Below are 26,940 nucleotides of genomic sequence, written 5' to 3' on the forward strand. Positions count from 1 at the left end.
ACCTGCTGCCTCCTAGCAGACATTAGCTGGAAGATCAACTAGCAGCAGTGCAGTCCAGACTTGAACTAGCATTCAGAGATGGGACGTGGGAGTAACAAGTGGAGACTTAACTCTTTGCTTTACAACCTCTGTCCCTCCATGTTCTTTTAGAAGCCCCCTTGAAGCACCCCTGTCCCTCTGCCTTCATGTCACTAATGTCTTGCTGACCTTTTATATTTTTTCCCTCTGCTAAAGATTTTTCTTGGAGAAACTGGAACTGACATAGTTCATCTCAGAGTGTTCCCACACCAAACACTCAGAGCTAGGCAGGGTTAACTTTTCCCTCTTTTTTGTGCTTTGCATGTCCTGTTATTCTAGCACTTGCTGTACTACTGGATTATGCATTTCTGTGTTTTTCTCTGTGTTTATGGGTATTCCCATGTGGGAGTCAGAATTTACTAAATTTTTTGTCCCTAAAATATTTCAGAGTCTGAAATATAGTAAGTACTCAATAAATATTTGTTGACTAATGAACATACTTCTGAATAAATGTGCTCTTTAACTCTTCCAATGTTTCATGAAAATATCAATTTTTTTTTGATTTTACTTCAAGGAAAAATAAGATAATATAATTTATCTAAAAATTACATGTCATAATAAGTGTTCACTATTTCCAGGTCACTAATTTCCATCATTTTAGGCACTGATAATACAAATTTAAGTTCGCAATTCAAAAGACAGTGGCTCTGGGGCCCATGCTGTGGTGTAACAGGTAAAAGATAATGGCTCTTTACATGAAATCTTGTATTAAAGCAGCTGGTGAATCTCAGCTAAGGTAATTCTCTTTTAATAACTAATCATAAATGTCACCTGGAAATTCAGATAAACAGAAGTTAATGGAATGGGAATTTTGATCTTTCAAAAGGGAATACAATTATACTTACTGTGAAACAGAAAGACTCAGCCATTAGGCATTCTAGAAAGCAATAGCAAGTTTAAAATATAGATCAGAAGACTCAAAGACATTTCAACTACAGTATGACTACTCTAAATATTTTGTTGATAATGCTGGACCAAGCAAGTTTCACACAGTTTGGAATTTCACACAAAATTTTTGTATATCCAAGAAGCCCAAAAAACAATATTTGTTGGAATGCGAAGCTAGAACATGAAGAATTAATTAATTCACTCACTTTAAATATGACTTTTCATTAAGGTCATTGACAGTACCTTTCCTCATTGAAAGACTCTTTAAAATATGATGAAAGTAATTTTCAGCAACCTAGCATTTGTCAATGTCATTAGTTTATTTTTAAGTTAGAGGGTGGAATATCACTGGCCACATATCCACTTGAAATCACTCATAATTTTATATACACTTTTGATATATGGAAATCTTTTTTTTTTATTATTTATTTCCTTGGTCATCCTGGGTATATTTCCATAATTTGTGCCTCTCCAGACCTCAAATACAATTCCGAGTACACAAATAAGACAGCCCTAGACCACATATTACTGAGGCAACAAGTCAGCAACTGGTAGTATTCCTGGATTTTTATGTTCAACTTACATGGTAGCATTCACTATATATTTCAGACTCTTTAACTGATGGAGCAGCATAAAAAAGGAAAGAAAACTTTAGGGCTTAGATATTGACCGTAACTCAAGACTCAGGTGGCTATGAGACTTCTGAAATTCATCTGAGCTTATGTTTTTCTTCTTTTGCAATTTAAACTTTTAAGAAAGGAAAAAAAATTACATTTTTTATTGTGGATCTTCAAAAGAATGGTAGAAGATTATTTAAAACCTTATAAGTATTAAGAAAAGATAATAGATTATATCCTCTATGAATGGACAGGCAACTCAAAAATCCTATGCATGTTCATTTGAAGATGTACATCTGACATTTAGGGAATCTCCTGCTACCATCAGTAATTGAATAAGGTATTCTCAAGATATGTAAAAGTTACCAATGCCTCAGCTCATGGTTTATGACAATAATAAATTTTAGTTGTCTTAACTGGAAGGTTAGTACTACTGCCATCCAATGGATAGAGGCTTCAGATGCTATTAAGCATTTTTAACAGTACGCTGGGCGACCTCTTATACTAAAGAAATAGCTAGTTCAAAATGTACTATTGCTAACAAACTCTGATCAAAGAGAAATAATACAGTGGAAAAACATTCATAAGAAATCAAAGGAAAAGTATTTCCGTTTAAGTACAATCTGATGAGTGTTCTCACAAACGTAATGATGAAATAACTACCCACTGTGCCTAAGGTAGACATATATTTTTCTACAAAGATAGAAATCTGGTTATATAATTTCTCTAGATGGTTTTGTATAGAAAATGTAAAGATTTTAAGTAAGTTTTTGAGATCTTTTGTTCATGCTCACTTAGGAGGAGCCAAAACATATGAGCTGGGGCCAGTATCTTGGCATAGTGGGTTAAGCCACCGCCTGCAGCATCAGAATCTCATATGGGTACCTGTTCAAGTCCCATCTGCTCTACTTCCAATCCAGCTCCTTGCTAATGTACTTGGGTAAGCAGCAGAAGATGGCACAAAAGCTTAGTGCCCTGCACCCATGTGGGAGACATGGAAGAAGCTCTGGGTTTCAGCCTGGCTCAACCCCAGCTGTTGCAGCCATTTGGGCAATGAGCTGGCAGATGGAAGACCTTGCTCTTTTACTGTAACTCTGCCTTCCACATAAATAAAATAAATCTTAAAAAAAAAAAAAACAGAAACAAAAATGAACTAAAATTAGAGGATTAGAGGTATAAGTTAAAAATTAATATACATTCATATCTCCAGATATGGTAACTAAATGCTAGAACTGGATATTAATGAGTACTATAGATTTTCCAATTATGACAATTTTGCCAAGTATAAGTATGTGTGGGAAAAGTCTTAAATGACAAAGAGGGTGGTTTGTGGATAGGGACTGAAGTGACTTAAATGACCTCTGAAAGCTCCTTCCATTCCTAAAACCTCCACTCAGATTTTACACCCCAAGATTAGCTGTCAACAGGCTCTGGCAAGTTGTCTTGTAAGACTCCAGACGTTGCCACATTCGGGAGCTCTTTAATCAATCATCTCCTTTTGGTCTCTTCATGCTTTTTTTCTGGTAGTCAATTCTGTTCTTAAATAATTGACAAAAAATGCTCTCTTTTTGTTATTGTTTCTTTCTTCATAAACCCTGATTCTGTAATGCTATTTAAAAATACATTTGGAAGGAAATTCAAAACCTTCTTCTTGCACCTCCCCCTTCTTGCTCCATAAAACTCCTACTCCATTCTGAGCCATGACTAATATATACAGTATGCTTGCAATGAAAATTACCCCCCTAAAAAATGCCCTAACTCCAGATTTTTCACTGTTACAACTCTAACCCTTGATTAAGATATATGATGAAAGTAAGAATCTGTACGCATCGCCCAATCTAAGGTCCATTCCTTTGTCACTGATGTACTTGGTAGGAAGATCTAACCTGACCACACACTGCAGTAGGTTTCAGAGTGTCAGGGTGGGGAACCATAAATAGCTAATGCTATTAAGAGGGTAAAATACACAAGGTTTGACAAGGGAGAGCTAACTATAAATATAATTTTCTACAAGTGTGACTCTGTGTATCTGCTCAATAAAAGTCAATGAACATTTGGCTCTTCCTTCAAAGTATAAAAATATATGTAAACATGAGAAGTGTTAAAAATAATATAGCTTGGCACAACTGATCACAGTTGGACAATTTTGGGCTCACAGAATTAAATAAATTATTTCCCTCCCTCCTATTAGAATTATAACAATCATCACTGATTTGATCCATTGAAACTGATCCTTCTCATTTTTAGATTTGACCCAATGAAATTGCCTTCTGATTATAAGATTCCCAGATCTGAGCCAATTTGACATTAAGAGCTTCCTCTCTTACCTTTGCATCAATTATTTCTTGTTTTGTGCTATTTTTATTTTTCTCTCCCTCCCCTAATGGAAACCAATTAGAATAATGAGGGCAAAAGGTTATGTATACATCTGGCCCCTGAATTTAACATCCCTGGTTTATCTTCTATGCTTTGTTGGGACCACTGGTGGAAGGTGGACAAGAATACTCCCTTGTATATATTTTCAATACAAAATAAAAGACATCCAACATTTTTCACATATGTGACATCTGAAAAAACTCAGACATGGCAACATTAAGGAAATCACTGCTTCTTAGTTTCATGTTTAATTGTCAGAGCCAGGAAAGAAGGAGGTGTAGAAAGAAGGCAGGACTTGCATGGGCTGGCGCTCTTTGAGGGACTGGGCTAGAGCAGGCATGGCTTTCATTATATTTAAGTGAATTAGTCTGTTTCCTTTAAACAGGAGAGATTAACAAGCCACCAAGGGCCTGCTGTGGGATTCTGACACTTTTAGTGGCTTGTGACATATGATTTGTGAATATCAATTCGCCTTCAAAAGCAAAAAGCAAATCTACCATTAGCATGAGCTCTGCCAAAAGCTGATTCTAAGGTTAGTTCGGTTGAAATTCATTAGGAAAGGCATTTGCTAAGATGGGGAAATAAATCTCTTATTTGATCCAGTGTTCAGATCATTTTTAAATTATCCTTTTGACTTAGAAAAGGCTACATGTAGGTGTGGGAATTTAATATGAATGACTTTCTTCAATAAAGAGAATTCTTCAAGTATTGAACTTGGAAACTCTGGGGATATTAAATAAAAGGGAAAATATCAGCAATCCTGAGTAAATGTCTCTTAAAAGTTTGCTTTCTTAGTGAAAGAGTATGTCTTCAGGCAGTTTGGCATCCGGACAAATATTTCTCAAACTGCAAGGAAACAAAATAAATATTTTGCTTCATATGTGAGATCAAAAATCTTTCATATTAAATAAATGACATAAGAAATTTAAAGTTGAAGAAACTGATAGAAAATTTAAATTCTTTATCATACTATTTAAAAACATTTCAAGTTTATCATCCATTGAAAAAGTGACTACTGGAAAAATATATCTATCTTCCACTCAGTTCCATTTTTTAGCCATCAAGAATATCAGCGCAAAAGTGGTCAGGAGCCAGACTTTTGCAGCTGCAGGTAAAAATTTGTAGATGGCAAGAGGGGGTATTTTTTGGTCTTTATGTAAACAAAATCCAGTACAGAAAGGACAGAACACTGTGTGAGTTTCCTCCAGCTATAAAGTCTAATTTGCTTTTACACCAGAGTGCATCATTTGCCTCTATTTGACTGCAGGATTTCAAGTAACACTAGCTGTACTTCACTGAAGGGCACAATAGCATAGTGATAAAGTACATGTGAATCACGGCCACAGTGCCTGGGTTGAAACTGTAGCCCCACTATCAACTGTAAGACTCCAGCGATGTTTACTCAGTCTCTTAGTGGCTTCAAATTTTCTCATCAGAAAAATGGGATGACCCAGTATCTACACTCTGGGGTCATTTTGTAGATTAAATGAGCACTCATGTAAAGTACATGGAGTGAACTAGGCACTCAATACTATAAACTATTATTATTTTATCTTATTCTAAAAAAACAGAACTTAAACACTATCAAAACCAGAAGTCAATAGCTATAATAAAGACCACTCTGCCCAATAAAATTCTTGTACACTATTATTGTTTTAAAAAATCTACCTGGTTAGTAAAAGGATTCTAATGATATAAAAAAAGATTTTAAAAAAGTCACATGGAGTGGCCGGCGCTGTGGCGTAGAGTAGAGCTGCTGCCTATAGTGCCAGCATCCCACATGGGCGCCAGTTCTGTGTCCTGGCTGCTCCACTTCCAATCCAGCTCTCTCCTATGGCCTGGGAAAGCAGCAGAAGATAGCCCAAATCCTTGGACCACTGCACCCATGTGGGAGACCCAGAAGAAGCTTCTGGATCCTGGCTTCAGATCGGCGCAGCTCTGACTGTCGCGGCCAATTTGGGAGTGAACTAACAGATGGAAGACCTCTCTCTCTCTCTCTCTCTCGGCCTCTCCTTCTCTCTCTGTGTAACTCTGACTTTCAAATAAATAAATAAATCCTTTTTTAAAAAAACTCATATGTTGAATGACACTGAGCTGCCTCAAAGGAATTCAAAAATTATTGAATGTTGCATTCATGTTTAAAATGATAATGAATTTAATATCACAAATTACTCTAACATCTTTTCCCTTTTCTCTACTTCATCCTAACATGTCACTGTTACTAATTAAAAAGTTTATTTAGTTGGAGTGTCAGTCACAGAGTAAGGACATATGAAGACAGGATAGTTTAGGGCCCAGTGTATTTTTATTCCATAATCACTGCTACCCAAAGGAGAAATAATACATAAAATTACAATTGGTAGATGGCATTTTTCTGGTGGGTAAAATTGGCAGAGAATGCTTGTGATTGTTTAATAATAGAAATAATTTATGCTTTCTTCTTTTTTGGGGGGGGACAGGCAGAGTTAGACAGTGAGAGAAAGACAGAGACAGAGAGAAAGGTCTTCCTTTTTCTGTTGGTTCACCCCCCAAATGACCGCTATGGCCAGCGCACTGCGCCGATCTGAAGCCAGGAGCCAGGTGCCTCTTCCTGGTCTCCTATGCGGGTGCAGGGCCCAAGCACTTGGGCCATCCTCCACTGCACTCCCTGGCCACAGCAGAGAGCTAGCCTGGAAGAGGAGCAACCGGGACAGAACTGGCTTCCCAACCGGGACTAGAACCCGTGGTGCCGGCGCCACAGGCGGAGGATTAGCCTAGTGAGCCGCGGCACTGGCCTAATTTATGCCTTCTTTGGAGCACAAAACATTATGATAAAAATGCCTTTGGCCAAGTGCCTCATAAGACATAGCACAAAAGGATACAACAAATCATTTGAACCCCCCATGCAGTCTTTGGGGATCATGAAAAATCCAACTACACTACTTTAGGTTGGTCAGTTCAATAACGACTACAGACTAATGTGAACTAAACTCAGTTGAATATATCTGATTAAGCTTATTAAATGACTTTGAAGCCTGAGATAAAAGAAAAATTAATTTTAATAAATACATAGAGAAAAAAGATGTACCTGTGGTATGTTACGTGTTAGCAATTCTTTAATAACATCTCCAGATTCATATTCTTTACAACTTTGCAAGAGATATTCTGTGAGCTACACAGGATTTAAATCTCTTCTGATATCTTTTGTAGGCATAAAGTAAAGTCTTTGACAGCAAAAGTTGAACCTACAATTTGCATACTCATGGAACACCCAGGGTGGACCTGGTCACAGCTTCTATTTTAATGCCAGTCTCAATCACCTGAGAAATGGATCCCATACAGGAATGAAACTGAAATAATATTCACAACCAACAGAAAGAATTCCTTAAAATAAAGAGGAATTCCTCTCAGTAAAACATAGATCATTAAGGAGATGCAAGTTCAAAAAATCCCAAGGAAACCACAAGATCTCCTCAATGTTCCTTCTTCATTGCTTCAGCCTGGGGAGGCTGTACTCTGAATTAAAGTGATCACATTGAGAGCTAGATTCCTGCCAACCCTGGGGGTGAGAGGCGCTGCTGCACAGATTCTTGTGGCTTGAAAAAGAAAAAGAAGAATCAGGGAGGAGCCCTAATTCTCTAAGAGTTTGTTTACACAGTTGTCATTTGGTGCAGCATCCACAGCTCTGCCTCTAAGGAGCAGTGGGGGAGCAATCCGACGTGGTACAGAGAGAGAAGGAGACAGCCAGCGACAAGGGAGAGCTAGGTCTTCTCTCCTCTCCCTCCAGTTGTAGCACACATGCACTCAGACATAACAGCAAGCTGAAAACTGAGCTAATCTCAGATTTATCAGCAAATCTCTCCCACCAACCAGGCAGAATTTAAACTTAAGCATATGTTTTAACTTACTCTAAAAATTACTTCCTTTTTAGAGAATATACTGGCACTTTCTCCCTTTCCAGAATATGTGCAAAAATGGAAAATGTGTAAACATGGAATATGTGCATGAAATTCATTCTGCCAAATTTTTCAGAGTATCCCAGTCTCAAAACACCTTTGCCCTTTCTTCTCATCATCTCCACATTTAACTTAATGTCACTCTTAATTTTACAGTTTCTTATAGGTTTTTTGGCATTAAAAATCACTTGAAGCTGTTTATTGAGTTTCAGATTTCTATGCCTGAATGCTTTATTTGCATCTCTGCCCCCAGTGCACTACTTCTGAAATTAGACTCACAATTGGCATTTTGAGCCAGCAAACTAGTTCATTCTGATCTTGTGGTTCACAGATCCAAGTTTAACAAATATCTATTATTGTTTAGTATTATTATTGCCTATTTCCAATCTGGCATTTCTTTCCTTCTGCTGCAAAGTTCTTTTCTAATTGTGTATCGGGAGGAAGCTTATCTTTATTATGAGAAATAGGCTAGCTCTCAAGTCAGAATACACCAATGTCTTTGTGGCCATTCTATCACTATGAAAGTTTCAGAACCCTCCTAGAAATTTGAGGGGACCTATGGTATCTGCTTGGTCCCAGTAATATAAGTAAAGCTGGTTGAATGTCACCATGGCTGGTAGCGTAGAGCTCACTGTACTCTAGGTAATCCTGGATCATAGCTCTTGCCCAGTTGCTCTGCAGAACTCTTTCTTAATTGAACCCACTTTTCCAAGTATGGCTGTCATTCTCTGCCTTCTCAAAGTACTACAGCCCCAGCACTCAGTTGACAGTAACTGCTAAGGAGAAAAGCAGTGAGCGCCAGAACCCTCCAGGAGCTGTCACAGTCAGCCTCAGCTTGGCAAAATCCCCAATATGCTAAGATTTGACAACACATTTATCTGCTGTTTATAACCTCATGTACCCTATTAATATGAAGGAAATTAACTTTCTGCAAAAGGAAATGCCAATTTTAGAATTGTACTTTATTCCAGGCCCTAAAACTTCAAGTTAAATAAGCAGACTTGATAATAAATTTTAGGAGAATTACACTATTATGGAAACATTTTGAGATGTGAGAGACTTACTTTTAAGATGTTAAATGAATTCTATCCATAGTGGGGGATGACAGATGATGGAAGATATCAATTTCAGACAGCGTAAATGTATACCAACTTCAAAGTTTTTAAAATTTGAAAACATTATTCAGAGAGGACTACTTATTGACATTTTAATTGTATTAATTATCCATTGCTTAACATTAGCCTTCTGGACCCTTAACAATAAAAGGGTCTCTTTAAATGGGAAAGGTTTCCATGAGTTGAGCATGTGTCTTCAGGATAGGGACACTTGGACCAGTGCAAGAGACAACCATTAATAAGGTCACTTGAATTTATCACCCACTGGAAAAATAGACCAACTTTTACAGCCAGCGTCTGCATCAGTCAAAGTCTTATGCTCCTGTAGTTCCTAACAGTCAAGGTGATGTGAGCAAGTAAGCTTTTAAAAATGTCTGACAGACACTGTAGTCGTTTAAACTTGTTATCCCCCCAGAGTCAACCAAATTTTGAGGTTCTATTATGAACCTGATAGTTTGCTAGATAGTTTACATAAATTATTGTGTTGAATCCTCACAGATGAAATAAGGAAACATAAAAGATTTATCTCAGTCATACAGCTATTTAAGAGGTGAATAAAGTGTTGGTATTTTCATCTGATTAAGTCTATGCTTAGTACTTTCTAAAATAAAATATTGTGTTGTTTTTGTCAAATCACTGTTTGGGCCACACAAAGATGTCATAGGTTACCATTTAGCTTCCTAGGGCAGTAACAGCAAATGGTCGCAAAGTTGGTGGCTTAAAGTGACAGAGTTCTGGAGGCCAGAAATCCTGTATCAGTTTCCTTGGGATGAAATCAAGTTGTTGGCAGACACACAATCCCTTGAGAATCTCTCCTTTCTTTGCCTCTTTCAGTTTCTTGGCCCATGGCCCTTTCACTATAACAAAAGCCAGCAATGTAGCATCTTCAGATCTCTACTTCCATCATCAAATCACCTTCTGCCTTTCTACGTACATCTGATCTCCCTTTGCTTCTCTCATACAGACATTTCTGATGGCATTTAGGATCCACCTGGATAATGCAGGATACTCTTTTCATTTTCACTTAATCACATCTGCAAAACTTTACCATAAAAGATAACATTCGGGGCCAGCGCTTTGGTGCAGTGGGTTAACGCCCTGGCCTGAAGCTCTGGCATCCCATATGTGTGCCAGTTCAAGACCCGGCTGCTCCACTTCCAATCCAGCTCTCTGCTATGGCCTGGGAAAGCAGTGGAAGATGGCTTCAGCCTGGGGAGGCTGTACTCTGAATTAAAGTGATCACCTGCACCCACGTGGGAGACTGGGAAGAAGCTCCTGGTTCCTGGCTTCGGATAGGTGCAGTTTCAGCCGTTGCAGCCAGTTGGGGAGTGAACCAGCGATGGAAGACCTCTCTCTCTCTCTCTCTCTCTCTCTCTCTCTACCTCTCCTTTCTCTATGTAACTCTGACTCTCAAATAAATAAATAAATCTTAAAAAAAAATAACATTCACAGGTTGCAGGGATTGGAAGTTGATATATTCAAGTGACCATTATCCAAATTTCTACTTTCTACCACTTGGTGCCCACAAATCCACACGCAACCCCTATGCAAACTCCATTCATGCCACCCCCAAAACTGTCTAGCTATTATAGCATACATTAAAATCCAAAACCTCATTTAAATATCATCAGCTCAAAACATCTCAGGCCTTATAACCTAAATCTAAATGAGATTCTGAGTCTTTTCCTAACTATAGAGCTCTGGGAATACAACAGACATCATTCTCTTTGACCCTTCAGTTCAAGGTAGTAGTGTTGCTGCTGATACAACATTCTCAAAAAAATGTGAGGACCTCCTGTATTTGTCATGAGGTTCCTGCCACCAGAGTCCTCCACAGAGCTTTCCTGGGTACTCTCATCTCTTTTCGTAGCTTCTGTTGAGATGGCTGGGGGATCTGTCAGTCACAAGTCTCATATCTTCAGCACTAGCATGAAGTTGTCCAGCCACACCTTTGGCCTTCTCTTCAGAACAGGCTTAGCTAACAGTGAACCAAGTCATTTAGCATCTTCTGCAAAGTGGATAGGTTGGGAACTTCTAAGTCATCAAATGCTATTTCCATTTTGCTTAACAGTTCTTTCTTCATTTACCTCCTTCATGCTGTCTTTTATTATATGCAGCAAGAAGAAACAAGGCTATTACTTTGCTTGTAGATTTCCTTAACTAATTTATCATTTTCCACTTTCAAGTTCTGCTTTTCACATAATTGTAAGACACAGTTCAACTAAATCTCTGTCCTTATACATCAAGGATTGTCTTTCCTCCAGTTTTTAAAATAACATGTTTCTCATTTCTTTGAGTCCTCACCAGAATCCCTAATATTCATATTTTTACCAATATCAATTTTTTTTATTTTATTTGAAAGGCAGATACCTACTCATACACGTGGAATGAGAGAGAGAGAGAGAAGCAGAGGGTGACCTCCCATCCATTGATTCACTCCCCAAATTCTTGGAACAGCTGAGTCTTGGCCAAGTAGAAGCCAGGAGCCACAACTCAGTCCATGCCTCCCACGTGGGTAGCAGGAACGAAAGTACCTGAGGCATCACCTGCTGCCTCCCATGGCACACAGTAGTTGGAAGCTGGATTCAGGAGCAGAGATGGGACTGGATCTCATGCACTGCAGTCTGAGATGCAGGTGTCAACTGCTACACCGTACACCTGCCCCCAGTATTGTTTACAATGATATACATAGTCTGTAGTTGATGTAGACTTTCTCTGCTGTGCCCCTCACCTACTTCTCAGCCAGAGCACTATCAATGTCCACAGTCGTACCAGAAGTCTGTTTAAAGAAGTCTGGTTTTTTTCTATAACGTGACTCAAATCTTTCCAGTCTATATCTGTTATCCAAGTCCCAAGCCGATTTCACATTTTAGGTCTTTGTCAAAGCAGTGCCCCACTTTGAAAACTGGTATCTATATTAACGTTCTATGCTTCTGTAATAAATTATCAGAAATTTGGTGTCTTAAAATGATAGAAATTTATTCTTTCCCAGTTCAATTTCTGGGCCTAAATCAAAGTGTCAGTAGACTAAGTTTCTCTCCATGTTCTAGAGGGAAAACCTATTCCTCTCCTCCTCCAGCTTCTAGAGCCATATTTCTAGTTCATGGTGCTTTCTCATTTATCTTCAAAGCCAAAAGCATTGTGTGTTTAAATATTTTAATTTCCATTGTCAAATCTCCAACTTTCTCTCTATTATGATAAAGACACTGGTGATGACAACTAGGGCCCACCTGAGTGATGCAAGATAATCTCTTTATCTCAGGATCCTTAAGTTAACCTCATCTGCAAAAACTTCACCATACTCTCATAAAGCCACATTCACAGGTTTTAGGTATTAGAGCTTAATGTCTTTGGTGGGCATAATTCAGCATATGATAGCTATTATTTTCATTAGAATATGGTTTTTAATCTGTAAAGTGACCATATTAAAATAAAATTAATAATAATTTAGTTCAATACATTCATTTCATAGACTAAGTCCAATATAAAGCAAATGACCTGCTTAACATCACATAATTAATGCTCTGATTCAGCCAAGACTACAAAACATATTCTTTTACTCCCACTCTTTGTAATATTATGTTCTTCTCTAAAGCAACTAACAATAGTAGCTCATTTCTTGGGCTAGACAATAGCTGCAGTGGTTAAGATCCCACTTGGAATGCCAGCATTCTACACCAAAATGCCTGGGATTGAATCTCAGGTCTGCTTCTGATTCCTGCTCCCTACTAATGTGCACCCTGGAAGGCAGTAGGTGATGCCTCAAGTACTTGGGTTATAGCCATCCATTTTGGAAGGCCTAGACTGAGTTCTGGGCTCCTAACTGCAGCCTGGACCAGACTCAGCTACCGAGGACACTTGGGCGTGAACCAGAGATGGGAGGTCTTTCCATTCTTTCCTCTCTCCCTTCCCTCCTTCCTTCTTTCCTTTTTTCTCTCTCTCTGTCTCTCTCTTTCTCCTCTCCCTCCCTGTATTCCTTCCTTACTTTCTTCTACCCCTCCTGCCTTTCAAATAAAATGAAAGCAGATATAAAACAATTTTTTAAAAAAGAATTGTTCATTTCTTAATTATCACCAGACTACCCAAGAACCCAAACAGAACTCTGAAACCATAATTAACTATCTCACAGTCAGCAGGAATTTTCAAGAGCAATAAACATGTAACCAATAGTAAATTTTAAAAATTAGAGAAGATGGCCGGCGCCGCAGCTCACTAGGCTAATCCTCCACCTTGCGGTGCTGGCACACCGGGTTCTAGTCCCGGTCGGGGCGCCGGATTCTGTCCCGGTTGCCCCTCCTCCAGGCCAGCTCTCTGCTGTGGCCAGGGAGTGCAGTGGAGGATGGCCCAAGTGCTTGGGCCTTGCACCCCATGGGAGACCAGGATAAGTACCTGGCTCCTGGCTTTGGATCAGCACGGTGTGCCGGCCGCAGCACGCCGGCCACGGTGGCCATTGGAGGGTGGACCAACGGCAAAAGGAAGACCTTTCTCTCTGTCTCTCTCTTTCTCACTGTCCACTCTACCTGTCAAAAAAAAAAAATTAGAGAAATAGGAACAAGGATCTGTTTCTTAATTACACAATTTTTATTCAGAAATTTGAATTATTTTAAGTACTTAATGGTCAGTGAAGTAATAATGTCCCTATTAACTTATTTTCCAATTTTTCAAAGTTATAGAACTTAGAACTGGATGGAATTTTGAGAGTTCATTTACTTCAACTACTTCTTTTCAGGTAGGTAGTATATTAGTCACACTTTCCAAAGCAGATAAATGAACCAAAGAAAGTCTGAGTGACTTGACCAAGGTCATGTGGTTAAAAGGAGTAATTCCCTGAAAATATATAGCTAGAGGACTTATTATACGCCAGATAATGGAGTAAATCCTTACATACAAAAGTCAATGAAATATGGTCCGCAACATCAACAAATTTTGGTTTTGAGGAAATACAGATGAGAAAGCTGTCAATCAACCAAGTGTAGAATTGTGTTAAAAAGCTAGGTATAAGGTTTTGAGGAAGAGCAACGTTTTCAAGGACAGCAGAGTGGTCATAAAGGTTTAATAGAGATGACATCCACCTAAAATCTAAAAGGAAGAAGAGCTGGGAACTGGGGGAAGGGACAGCATTCCAGGCAAACCTGGAATGTCTTCAAGGATGAAATTTAGGAGACAAGGCATGTTCAGGAACTAAAATCAACTTGGAATCTTTATAATAGGAGGTAACAAGAAATGAAACCAGTGAGTTGATAAAGAAGCAAGTTATGAAAGCCTTATGTGATGTGTAGGAGACAGTAGATATTTTTCTAAGGCTACTGGGAAGAAATTGAAGAATCTGTTAGGGAACTGGCTTGTATAGATGTGTGCCTTATATGTAGATCAGGACACTTTGAGCCTGAATGAGATGCTATTGATAAATATGCCGGAACAAGAGCTATGTACTAGGACTGTCCCAGGCAAACCAAGACAGAAACTCACTGTCACTAAGACTGGCCTAGGTTTGCATTCTAACTCACTTATGCTAACTATACAACTTCAGTCTGATGCCATAACTTGTAGGTTCTCACCTAAAAATAGGATGCGATAACAAAGACTATCTTACCCATGTAATAGCATTTTCTGAGAATCAACTGATGAAAATATTAAATGTTTTAAAAACTGTAAAATGTTACATAGTATGTTATTGATTTTATGCCTAAGGTTTTTCTGTTATTCCATAATATAGAGATTTTTATAGATATGGGGGTAATTAATAATATAAATAGTTACAGTGTGAGAGTAATGACAGGTTATATCTTTGAGCCACTAAAATATACCAGGATCTATATTTATGACTTCATAATTTATAGTTTCATTGCAAATTCTTGAATTTATCCTAACAATGATGATGTGGGTGATATGATTTTAAGTTAAGAAATGTAGAGAAACCACCTCAAGCAGTAATTGGGGTCAAGGTCACACAGCTACGAAGTTTCAGTACCCAAATTCTTCACCAAGAAGTCTGACTTCAAAGCTCATGGTCTCACTAGTTACTGTAGTTGTATAAGTGCTGTCTGTATCCTGCTCCTTAGTTTGTTTAAAAAATACTTACGTATACTTTTTAGCAAGAAAAAAAGAGTTGTAGTTTATTTTGTTTCTTTTTATTATCACCAAAACCAAGAAAATCTAACCAAATTTAGAATGGGAATGACAAGAAAAAATAAACTGGAGAAACAATATTAACGTATCAAAAGTTTCCTGTGGTAATTTGCTAGAAATTATAATACTTCATTGATATATGCATAATATGAACTTTTGAAGTATGGATTATTCTTATTAATTATTTATTTCACTAATTTCAAAGGCAGAGAGACAGACACATAGACACACTCCCGTCTGCTGGTTCACTCCCCAGAGATCTGTAATGGCCAGGGCTAGGCCTGGCTGAAGACAAGAGCTGGAAATGATGAAAGTCTACTGAACATGTGTCAGGCACCACTAACACGTTGATCTGCATCTCTGATTTCTGCAAACCCCCACCAAGTCCAGCCTCAATGCGCCATCTCTATACTTCCTGGAGGAGGCACCAAACTCCCCCCATGTGACTCCCTTCCTCTTATCTCTCCCAAAGGCTTCTTGAGACAGCTGTTTGGTACAGTTCCCAGTTAGTCCTCAACTCAGTTCTCCATCACATATCTCTGCACATTGGCTATTTTCAGAAATCTCTGTAGAGTGTACCTTCTATAAGAGCAGAAAAACCCACATTTTTCATCACAATATTTACTCAAACCCTCACATTAGTATCCGACACAAGCAGACACTCAAATTTCTGTTGAAGGAGTCGTGAATGAATACATGATCTCATTTGATCTTCACCAGGCAGGAAAGAGGTTTTGTTCATATCCTGGTTTTACTGATGATAACTTGCCCAAAGTGATACACTCTTGTCTAGCAATTTGCATCCAAATCTGTGGCTTCAAAGCCCTCCAGGCCTATACTTCTCATCACTTTGAATCAAAGCTCACACTTTTAATCACTCTATCAGACTGCGATTACTTCTGTGAGATTCCTTTTGGATCACATGTTCTCATTTCAGTTAATTTAGCATCCAGTTGAATGCCAGGGCTTGGGTTATATTTCGCTCACACCTTTCTTGTCATGTCAGGCCTTCTGCTGTGCTACTCATTAGCTTGATCTCTTTCCTGGGAGTTCAAGACCCTTGTCTCCATCACTCCAGCACAGCACTGCGCCCTCCTTTCACAGTGTGTGTCTAAATGCTCCATGGCCTCTTCTGCTGTTCTACCTTTCCTCTGCCTTCTAAGATATTCATGCAATGCTTCTTCATATTCCTTCTTGCTTCTGGGATATCGGCACATTCGAGTTTTAGAACACTTGGGGTTTATTTTTTTTGCATCAAGTTTCTACATTTCAATCTGATTAAAATCTCTAGTACTTCTTTTTTCATATTTATGGAATCCTGTATCTTTACAGAGGTATTTCCATATAAGCCTGAGAAACCTGGGGATTACTGCTATTAATATAATGATAAATGTATTTTAATTCATAAATAGTATGTAAATTGGTGCCAACTGTTAACATTTTCCCTTTCTTTTAATAATTTTATCAATGAATGTTCTAAAGTAAAAGTTAAACAACTGGAAGTTTGTATTTTCATTATTACTAGAATAACAGAGTAAGTATATGTAAACAATAGTATTCTGCATATAACAAAAATAAATCTAATTCAGCAACCAATGTTCTTGAAGAAGTATGGAAGAACACTTATGGTATTAACTCAGATTCTGACTCTTGTCAGTGTTTTAAAATATTCCTAATAAAGACGTGTGCATTTCTGTATTTGGTCAACCTGAAGTACATCTGCTACAATAGTTTACATTGTTACCCCAATGATACTCAGTGTGAATGAGAAGATAGGTTTTGTTTTAAAAAGCTACATACATTTGGCAAATTATACAGAAAAGTTTGATAATTTTTGTGACATTTCGGAAACTGACACTGTCAAAGATCTCTAAATCAGCATTACCTTCTTTGAAATAAATGATTATTAATGCAGAGGAAAAATAGTTACTCAATTTCACTTTTTTTCTCTTACAGAAGTCCAAACAAAAGACCAAAGAGAAAGAACATGACAAAGTACCCAGTAAGTATTGTGTTTAAAAAAAAAAAAAAAAAGGAGGTATGGAAAGCTAAAATGAACCTTCAGAGAGAGTCAAGGGAGCAGGCATTTAACCTGGAGGGAAAGTGCTGGCTGATAACCTAGCAATAGGACAATCAGCATCCATTCTCAAAGATTGCTTCGCAGGGGTTTGCCCACTTAACTAAAGGCAGCAACCGAAAGAAACTGCCTGGGACCAAAGTCACCACCTGCGGTGCCTGCATCCTGATTCCCCGCTGCTCCACTTCCTATCCAGCTCCCAGCTACAGTGAAAGGGAAAACAGCAGGAGACAGCCCAAGTGCTTCGGCCCTGCACTCCTGTGGGAGACCAGGAAGAAGCTCTGGCCATTGCAGCTATTTGTGGAGTGAACCAGCAGGTGGAATCAATCTCTCTCTCTCTCTCTCTCTCTCTCTCTCTCTCTCTCTCTCCATCTTCCACTGCTTTCCCAGGCCATAGCAGAGAGCTGGATCAGAAATGGAGCAGCCAGGACTCAAATTGGCACCCATATGGGATGTCCACACTGCGGGCGGCGGCGGCTTTACCCGCTACACCACAGCGCTGGCCCCCAAATAAATCAATCTTTAAAAAAAAAAAAAAAGAAAGAAAGAAATTGTCTTTGGGTGCTATGATAAGGAATATTGCACTAGAAATTTAGAAGAAGAGACTCCTGTTGGACTTTGCTGAATTTACATTGTTAAAGGTATTTTGCATAGAATATAAAGGATTACTTTTGAATGCCATACATCCAAAAGGTGTCCAGGCCTCTGGATCTGAATGTCAATGCTGTGCTAAGTAATGTTAATGAATGACCTTCCCTGGCCTCAAAGGTTTACAGTGAATTTAGAAACCAGGGAAAAGGAAAAGAATTTTTTTAAAATAAACAAAAACCAAGGAGGAGAAAAAAATGATATGGGGAAGGAGTGATGAAGTGTATGAAGTATCAGAAATTCACAATGCTCGGGATCAGGATTATCAGAAACTACCTCAAAACGTAACTACTGGAATGAAGTCTTGAACTGTAAAGACTCCATAAGGAGGTTAAATTGTACTCAATACAGAAGCAATGCTCACAAAAAGTTAAGGATGAAATAGCATGTATGCTTATCAGTAAAGTATCTTAACAAAGTCCCCCCAAAGAAACTAAAAGTAATTATAGAAAGAGTATTAAAAAACTTAGAAAATAAAGTGCTTAATCTTGCAATTTACCCCCCCCCCCCTTCAGAATTAGGCTGCCCTTGTTGTTAGCTTTGCTTTGTTGACAATTGTTTGAAGTTTGGGGCACATCAACTTAATCTAAATTTTGCTTTCTGTGAGGTTCACTTGGATGATTCAATGACATCATTCATTGTAGGGAACATGCCAAACATTTGAAAATTCCTCATTAATGATAACACCCGTACTGACAGATTAGGTATGGGTAAAAGTAGACAGATTTAGGTTGGAGAATTATTAGGTGAACTATAAAATGAGGCAATGCTTTACTGCCAGCACTATGAATCTATCAAATGGTAATTGGATGCACGTGTTAGCAGCAGTAAAAAGTCACTGTCCAGTTGTCCACCTTACATGGGAATCTACTCTGAGTGTCTTCTTTGATTTATTGTCCCAATTAGAACATAGCGTTCAAAGAAAGAACACAACTGACCTGATTTAAAAGCAAGGAAGCCCTTAAGGCCATTCGTTTTGGAGTGACCTGGATCCCTTTTAGAAATTGTGAAACTTTCTATTTGTGTAAAATTTGTACAAATTAATTACTGGTTTTTAAAGTGCTTCTGTAAAGCATCCACATTTTGTATTCATTAATTCAGTATCAACTTGGCCTTGGTGGATTCCCAAGATGCAGGTGCATTTCTTTCCATAATTTTAAAGGCACGTTTCTAGTTTATTCTATGTTATACTGACTTACTAGATCAGGTAAAATTCATGTGCACTGAACAACAAGAGTGGCAATTTTTAAAGGCAAGCATGCAAAACCAAGTAACAAATGCCACTGGATAAGTGGCAAATGTAAATGAGCTTAAGTCATTGAAATATGGTATGGACGAATAAGATACTTTTGCATAAAGGACTCAAAACTGCTTTAAGTTCATTACATCACTAGACTGTGAAAAAGCTATACCAAAATTATGTAAGCCTGCATCTTATACCTCACTTTACTTCAAAATTTAAAGAGGTCTTTAATTTCTGGGAGGAAAATACTAATATTTTACTTACTTATATTAAGCAAACATCAGCTATTAATGTTGACAAGTGTTGGAACAATAATACTAAAACTGTCATCTGAATTAATCTCCCTTGCAGAGTTCACAGAACTATTGTTAAGAGATTAAAATCACTTTGAACTAATACACATGTATTACTCTTCTTTCTGAAACCTAATAAAGAAATATCACTTGCACTGCAATTTTCGATAAGCATAAATATATTTCAGGCTTAGGAAGGATGTAGATATTCATGGGCAGCTCATAAATGTGAGGAACATTAGTTCCATTTCAAATGAGCTGTTAACTTTTTTGGCTTGTGGAAAATTAGACATTTGGATAATAAATAGAGTTTGCCTCTGAACATCAAGGTACCTGTACAGGAGTTTTAAAGTGCTCATTCATGTTCTAGGTAAGTTCTTTAATTACTAAAGAAATGCAGTGTAGCAAGGCTTTTGCTCTGAACTGGGTAGTAAGAATGTAGAATATAAATACAGTGCAATTTCTTTGATTCTGTAACACACAATTTCCCTCTTCCTCCATAATCCTTCTCTTCTTGTCCTCCTTCTCTTCTTCCTCTTTCTTCTCCTTTTCATCATCCTCCTTGTTCTAAATTTTTGTGCTAAAACATCATTTTGAAAACACCTGCTTCTAAAGAATTTTCCATATTTTGAATATTAAGTTGACAAAATATCCAAGACCTAGAGATTGATGTCTCCAATTCTCTTATGCCAACACTGGCATATGATTGCTGCCAACTGTTTTCTTCTAATACGTGGTTATAAATCAAGTTTATGAAGAGAAAACTCTCAAATTGTGTATTTTTAATGGATTTATGATAAAGCCATCAATGTGGAGGGTCCATATGGTAGGAATGCAGTAAAGGTAACAGGACAGTGTCACATAAACATTAAATACAGTGCCTTCCACCTTCATAAATCCTTATGCTCATGATTAAATGCTGCCGGTTATAAATTATGCAACAAAATTCTAGTAACCACCACAACTTAAATAAGACACCAGTGTAGGGCATAAATTGTCTACAGGTTTTTCTTCCCAGAAAACTCTTGTTTACTTATTAGGAGATAATATTTGAGTCCCTACTTCCTCAGCAATTATTTTTCTCACTTTATTTAACTTCCTACAATAAACTCTAGTCCTGATTAAAAAATTAAAAAGAAATAAAGCAAACTTGTAATCCTACATAATAACCTGTCATTTTTATGCGGTGAAGTACTTTTTTTATTTACAGACTCATTTGAAAGCTTTCTTTTTACAAATAGCTTTAGGTCTCTAAGATAATGCCCCTTTTTTAAAGTCATATATCAGAAGTTCCTGCAATAGCCCAATTTCCCCTGGGTATTTACAATCAAATTATTTTATTACACATGGGAACAATTAAACATTTGGCCCTCAGCTGTAAACAATTACTATACACAATGACATTCATGGATTTTTCTTAAATAGTCATGTATTCCTAATGACCTCTGTTAACATAAGTGAGATTGATGTATGTGTACTTTGTGTGTGTCCATAAGCAATTATATTCCCAAACACAATATCGAAAGATGGGTTTTACCTAGAGACTACATGAACATTGTCTGATATCATGTGGCCACCTGTAATGCTGCTGCTAAACATATTTTGTTTCTGTCCCATGGTCATTTTACTTCCATTCCAATTTAATTCTAAAGAACCATTGGTATTCCCAATAAAAAGCAAGCAAGATTTTAGATAATTTGTTTTTTGTTTTTTTACTGATTTGGGGTGTCTAATTCTAATAAGGCAGCATCAATGTTAGAAGTAATGGAATGATACAGCATATAACAAGGAGAGTTACAACCAATAGGCTCAGTCTTGAATCCTGGCACTGCCAATTTCTAACTGATGACGCTGGCTAATTTGCTTTCTCCAGCATTTGTATTCACATTTGAAAAGTGTGGATAGTTATATCTAAATCATCGCACTATTGTGAATATTAAATTGTGTGTGTGTATATATATGTAATATATATATGACAAGATAAGGCACATACCACATACGTGGTACACGTGATTTACTCTATTGCCAGTACCCTCACCTTCCTCCTCCCCCAACACCTGCCACTCCTTTTCCAGAAAGACCCATGAGTACTGAGATTCTCTGTTTTGGGAATATCTATCCTTGGTTGTCTCACATTTAGGGATATATTATTTTTCATTAGATTTCTCTTTTCTGTAAGTGACAACCATAGGAGAAACCCACAGCTGTTTTACTCATGTCCAGAAATAAGTCAACCAGTCCCAGTGGCAAGGGTATCTAACAGCTGTATCCAGCCTTTCTAGGAGGTCAAAACCGGAGCTGAGTGCTAATGTTTCAAGGGCAAAGCTCTAGATATAAAGAATGATAAAACAAAACCTAAATGAGCCTGCACATATCTAGTGACAGATACACCACAGCTATGCTAAATTATTCAAGCTTTCTCAGACTTCTAGCAGGAGAAACATAATTCATCTCTGCTCTCTTTAGTCTACTCCCATATAATGGCAAACAGCAAATGAAAAATAAATCCCTCTCCCTTACAAAAGAAGTTATCATAATCACCCCAATTGAGAAGAATTTCTTTAGCATATGGAGTATTCTTGAAACCGTCTGTTTCTGGAAACTAGCTCTGGATATAGAAGTTAAAAATGATTTTGCAATACTTATGGGTGATTTCCTTACTTCCTTTCTGCTAGTATTTTGCTGGCAAAAAGCCAGTAAAACAGTTGCTTAATTGCCCAGGACATCACAAACATATAACCTCTAGATAAGCTGTGACTGTATTTTACCAGCAATAATAGTAGGGTCAGAAGCAACAAAGAAAATTAATCTTCAAATAAATAAACCTCAAAAGAACTGCTTTGTGTATTGAGAATAATTAATAACTTGTTTAGGAAAATGTTACTGAAATGTGGTTTTTGGACAAGGAACTGACACTCTTCAGAGGTCAGATATCCTTATACATAACAGGCTACCATTTGGTAAGTTATCTGGCTGGCTACCCTGTAGGCATTGGCAAAAGTTTGTTCACGTGTAATTATGCAACATCCAGACAATATCTTAATGATACCATGTAGTTCAGTTGAATCAGTCCAGCTGGAAATGGTAACAGCATTCTGATTACTGTGCCATATGTGAAATTAAGGCTTTTTTTAACCTCAGCTGTTCAGTTGCTGTGTTTTGATACAGATGTTCTTAGAAACCTGGATTGCTTTATGGTTTGACAATGTTCAGCAGAGGAAGCCCCTCCCACTTTGATTTTTAATTATTGATTAATTTTTTTTTTACTATGTAGGACATCTAGGTAGGACTAATGGTATATTTAAAAACACAGAAGAGAGATTAATAAATTTTAGATAGAATGAAAATTTTCCACACTTGTTTTATAAGATAAAAATTGCATACTTTTTTCAGATAGTTCCTATTGAAAAAATAAAATTTATTGTATACCCTAGAAATCATCTTGCTAAACAGTCAATCACACAGTGATCATTAGCTTAGAAAACAGTAGCATAAGTTGCATAAACTAAAATAATGCAGATTGGTCCTTACTTCACATCATAAACACACTTTAACTATAACGGCAAAATCAAGTTAGTGTCAAACATTTTTAAAAGAGTAAATTTTCTCAAGGTTAATACTCTGAAATTTTACTATATTCCTTTGAGTATTCTCTGTGAACTAAAAATACAAAGAAATCCAGTCCATGTAATTTTTTATTAATTCTCAGCACACTCTGGGCCAGTACTTATATAGCATCTTCCCCAGTCTCCTAACTGGGTCACATCACTACTTTGTTTTCTAAGTAAACAAAAGCATTAAAAATTTTAATCAGCAATCATGAAAGGAACATGTGAAATCTAATAAATTCAAATAGCAAATGATATTCAGGCAGAAAGAACCATTATTGAAGACATTAGCTCAGTCTCTATGAATCAGAATGGGAAAAAAATAGGTAACAGAGTATTTGTTAATTCTAGTGCTAAATACAAAATGGGACACTTTAAAACGCTTCTAGAAATATGTTTATGACTTGTAGATATATGGCCAATTTTAGTAAAAATGCACAGTGGCTGAAGAGTAACACAAGTCAATGTGGAATGCCTGTGAGTCCCAAAGAAGAAAACAGTCTTACTCCCTGTAGACTTGTATTTTAAAATAAAATGCTATGAATTCTGATCAATTGTCATTCCCCTTAGTACCTGATACTTTCTAGGCCAAGGAATCCTGAAATGTGTGACGCATCTATTAAAATTAGCAGACAAACATGTGCTTGAAATCCCCAAACAACCAACACCAACAAAGCCCCCTTAAGAGGTTCCTGGGAATTTACCATTGGCATAATGTTAAATGGTCATTAAAAGATGTTTAAATGTCATTGTCTACTGTCTTCAATGTGCCATTACATAGCCTTGAGAACCTTTCAAATAACAATCAATAGAGAATGAATAAGCCTCACCACTTGAAAGTAGCTAGGAAAGGAAGCCAACAGAATAATCTGGCTTTGCTGAGTGGATTCAAGAAAAGACACAATATCCACCCACCCTGTCCTGTGTTCCCTCCCTCTGCCCAGCCCACACCCTTGCAAGAAAGAAAGAGGGAAAACAAGGGAAAAGGTGAGAGAGAAATCCAGGGACCCTGGCATCAACTGTCTTTAGCAGAAAGCCTCATCCTATGGGATAAACTATAGCCATGGAAACAGACGTATGACTCTTACTTTGAAAAATAAAAGGATGACAATGAAATTTGTGTGAGGTCTGTGTGAATCCAGCCCCAGATGTTTACAATGCTGTAGTAGTAGGGCTCTGCAATATGAGAGGTTTCAGACCAAACAGTACAACGGGACACCACAAAGCAGCGCATATGCTATTGACAATGCAGACACGAGCATCATGTTACCAAGAGAGAAGGCAGGCAGAAGACAAATAGCAGCGGAGTTGCCTGAAAAGCTCACTTCACGGACTGCAATCGCTCACAACAAGAGGGACCAAAAAAAAAAAAAAAAAATCAAAACCAGAAAAGGGCTTTTCGCTCCTATCTCCGTGTTAGGCAGCCAGTGGAAATGACTTTTCTTTCTTAAATAAAGTTCCCATAAAGCCCCTATAACTGACAGGGGATAATTATTTTCAGCTTGGGGAGCCTGTCCCAAAACTCTTCACAAGATTGCCAAGGAAAAGAAACAAAATGTGTTTACTTGAGCCACTTCCAGAAGGGAGGGAGAGAGGGGACCTTCGGACGCGATGGGGAAGGGCGGTGCAGACATAGAGGGGCATCGGTGCCCTGCACAACTCGCGAGCGCCCTGCGCGGTCCAGCGAGTGACAAGCCCGGGAGAAGAGACCGAGAGGGTGGCGCCGGGTGGGGGGCGTGCAGGGAGCGGGCCTAGGGGAGGGGATGCAGCCGCACAATGTATACACGGGGGGGGGGGGTGATTTAGTGTGAAAGTATTCCACTTAATCATTTTACAGGGGTTGGCGACGTAAATATTTAGCTGGCCACATCTGGAACGGATTTCCCCCCCGCGTGGGGTGGAGGTGGATAATTGGCAGGAAGGGAGCACGCGTTTGTTACTTACTGTACGGGCAGTTCTCTTTCTTGGTCCCGCTGACCTTCCCGTTCTTCTCAATCTTGAGAAAGTACTTGGTGAAAGAGAATAGCTTTCTCCAGCGCACATCTCCTTGGAGGTGATTGTAGCTCCGCACATGCCTCCCGGCACTGGAAGGAGAAGAGAAGGAGGAGGAGGAAGAGGAGGAGGAGGAAGAGGAGGAGGAGGAGGAGGAAGAGTTGGTGGCCTCTGGTGACACCATGTCTTGACCAAGGGCTTGGCAGGTGACAGGGACGGAAGACACCAAGAACAGCAACAAGAAGCACCAGCAGCAGCCGCCGGGCAGGTGGGGAAAGGCTGAGGCACAATGTGTCAGTATCCATTTCCACATTGTACTGAAACTCTCGGCACTGGAAATTGTCTCATCAGAAGGAACATACTGGAAGGGTGAGACCTGGTGCAAGGCAAGGAGACAGCTGGAGGTGGCGGCTGCTGGTTAGCTCCCTCCGGGCGCGGATCTGGCCAGAAGTGAATGCACCAACATCCATAACTCCTCCGGAGGGCCGGCAGCCTGGGCTCGCTCCGTCCGCGGATCCGCTGCCTGCGCCTCGCGGGGTCTGCCCGGGCACAGTGGACGTGGGTGGCCGCAGCAGCGGGAGCCGGCGCTGTGGGTCACCGGCGCTCTTCGCTCCCCCAGGAGTCACTTTGTTCTCTTCTTCACTCCCTTCTTCACCATGTTAGATGCAAAAAAGGTCTGAAAAACAGATGACAGCACGGTGAACAAAACCTAAGGGGGGTGGGGAGGGGGAGGGGGGGATCCCTGCGCCCCTCGGCGGTTGGCACCTCCTGGTCCCCCTCCGCAGAGCCTCAGCCTGCTGGCCGCTGCAGAAAACGTGTCCCTTTGGGGATGTCAGCTCTGCAGGCAGCTGCCCGGTCGCCGTTGTTTCGTTGTTTTCTTCCCCGTCTTCCTTGCTCTTTTTGGTGGTGCCTGCTGATGTGAAGCCTCCAGAAAGTCGCTCCTTTTGGGGGGGAGGGGGGTGGCGGCTGGTGTTTTTGTTTGGGCCCTCTCCCCCACCCCCCTTCCTTTGGAAAGTCCGCTTGTAAACAGGTTGAAGCTCAGAGTCTAAATGTCAGTGGTGGTTCCGAGCCAGAGGTGGGCTCTGCCTCTGCTGGTCAAACCTCATTTGCAGGGGTGGAGGAGCGGGGGGAGGGGGTCAAAAGGCGGTGGGACATCTGAAACCCTCGGCTGCTGGGAACGCCGGGGCGGGGGGGAGGGAGGAGGCCGGGCGGGGGGAGCCCGGGGAGAGCGCGCCGCCTGCGCCCGGAGCTCGGGGGCTCCGCGTCCCGGCCCCGCCGCCGCAGCCTCGGCGGCCGCCTCCGGCTCCTCTCGCTGCCCCAGCGCCCTGCGCTCTCCGCGCCGGCCGCCAGCGCGAGCGGCGTCCTCCAGCTTCGCCAGTTGTGCCGTCTGGCAGCCTGAACCAATCCCCTGTCGGGAGCCCCTTTCTCACTTGTTTTCCTGCGCTGCTGTTGTTGTTTTTCCTTTTGGCAGTGAAGTTCTTGAGAGCCACCTGGAGCCTGGTGCTTACTGACTTTTTTTCTTCCTTCTTCTTCCCCAGCCCCTCTGTCTTCCCCAAGGAGGGAGGGCTGCGGAGAAAGCAGAAGATGCTGAGGATAAACCCTCCCAAACAGCAGATTATAAACTGGTGGGAGCGAGCACGGCAAAGGGAGACTTAATGAGCTTCCTCTCCTTCTCTTCTGCCCGCTTCCAAGGAGGTCTCCGCTTTAATGAATCACTGATTTCTCGCTTCCGTTGCTGAAGTAAAAAGTTCACACTTTGGCCCTCTCAGCCTTTTAAGCTCAGGGAGATTTATCGTCACCCTTAAAAGTCGCCTCTCTCTTGGCGCAAATGAAATCAGGGACCCAAATGACCGATTTCTAATTGCTAACATGAGTCCCTGACTGAATCGCGCGTGCACTTCAAAGCGAACGCACTTGATTGAGATCCCAAAGGTTTTTACC

The 26,940-nt window shown here is 39.5% G+C and overlaps 1 protein-coding gene across 3 annotated transcripts in view; it reads right to left on the reverse strand.

Moving 5' to 3' along the window:
* Positions 1 to 26,738, reverse strand: part of FGF10 (fibroblast growth factor 10) — an 89,939-nt gene extending 63,201 nt beyond the window's left edge. Inside the window, exons 1-2 of one of the 3 annotated variants that reach the window (XM_051853498.2) lie at positions 26,430 to 26,738; positions 24,952 to 25,675 (exon numbers count right to left, since the gene is read on the reverse strand). In XM_051853498.2, the coding sequence (XP_051709458.1) occupies positions 24,952 to 25,312 (361 nt within the window). In that variant the 5' untranslated portion in view covers positions 25,313 to 25,675; positions 26,430 to 26,738. Of the gene's footprint in view, positions 1 to 24,951; positions 26,318 to 26,429 lie in introns of those variants that run through there. The other 2 variants (XM_008262183.4, XM_070056701.1) reach the window with 2 other exon arrangements.
* Between the last annotated feature and the right edge of the window lie 202 nt (positions 26,739 to 26,940).

Source organism: Oryctolagus cuniculus, chromosome 14 (assembly GCF_964237555.1).
Source record: "Oryctolagus cuniculus chromosome 14, mOryCun1.1, whole genome shotgun sequence".
NCBI lineage: Eukaryota > Metazoa > Chordata > Mammalia > Lagomorpha > Leporidae > Oryctolagus > Oryctolagus cuniculus.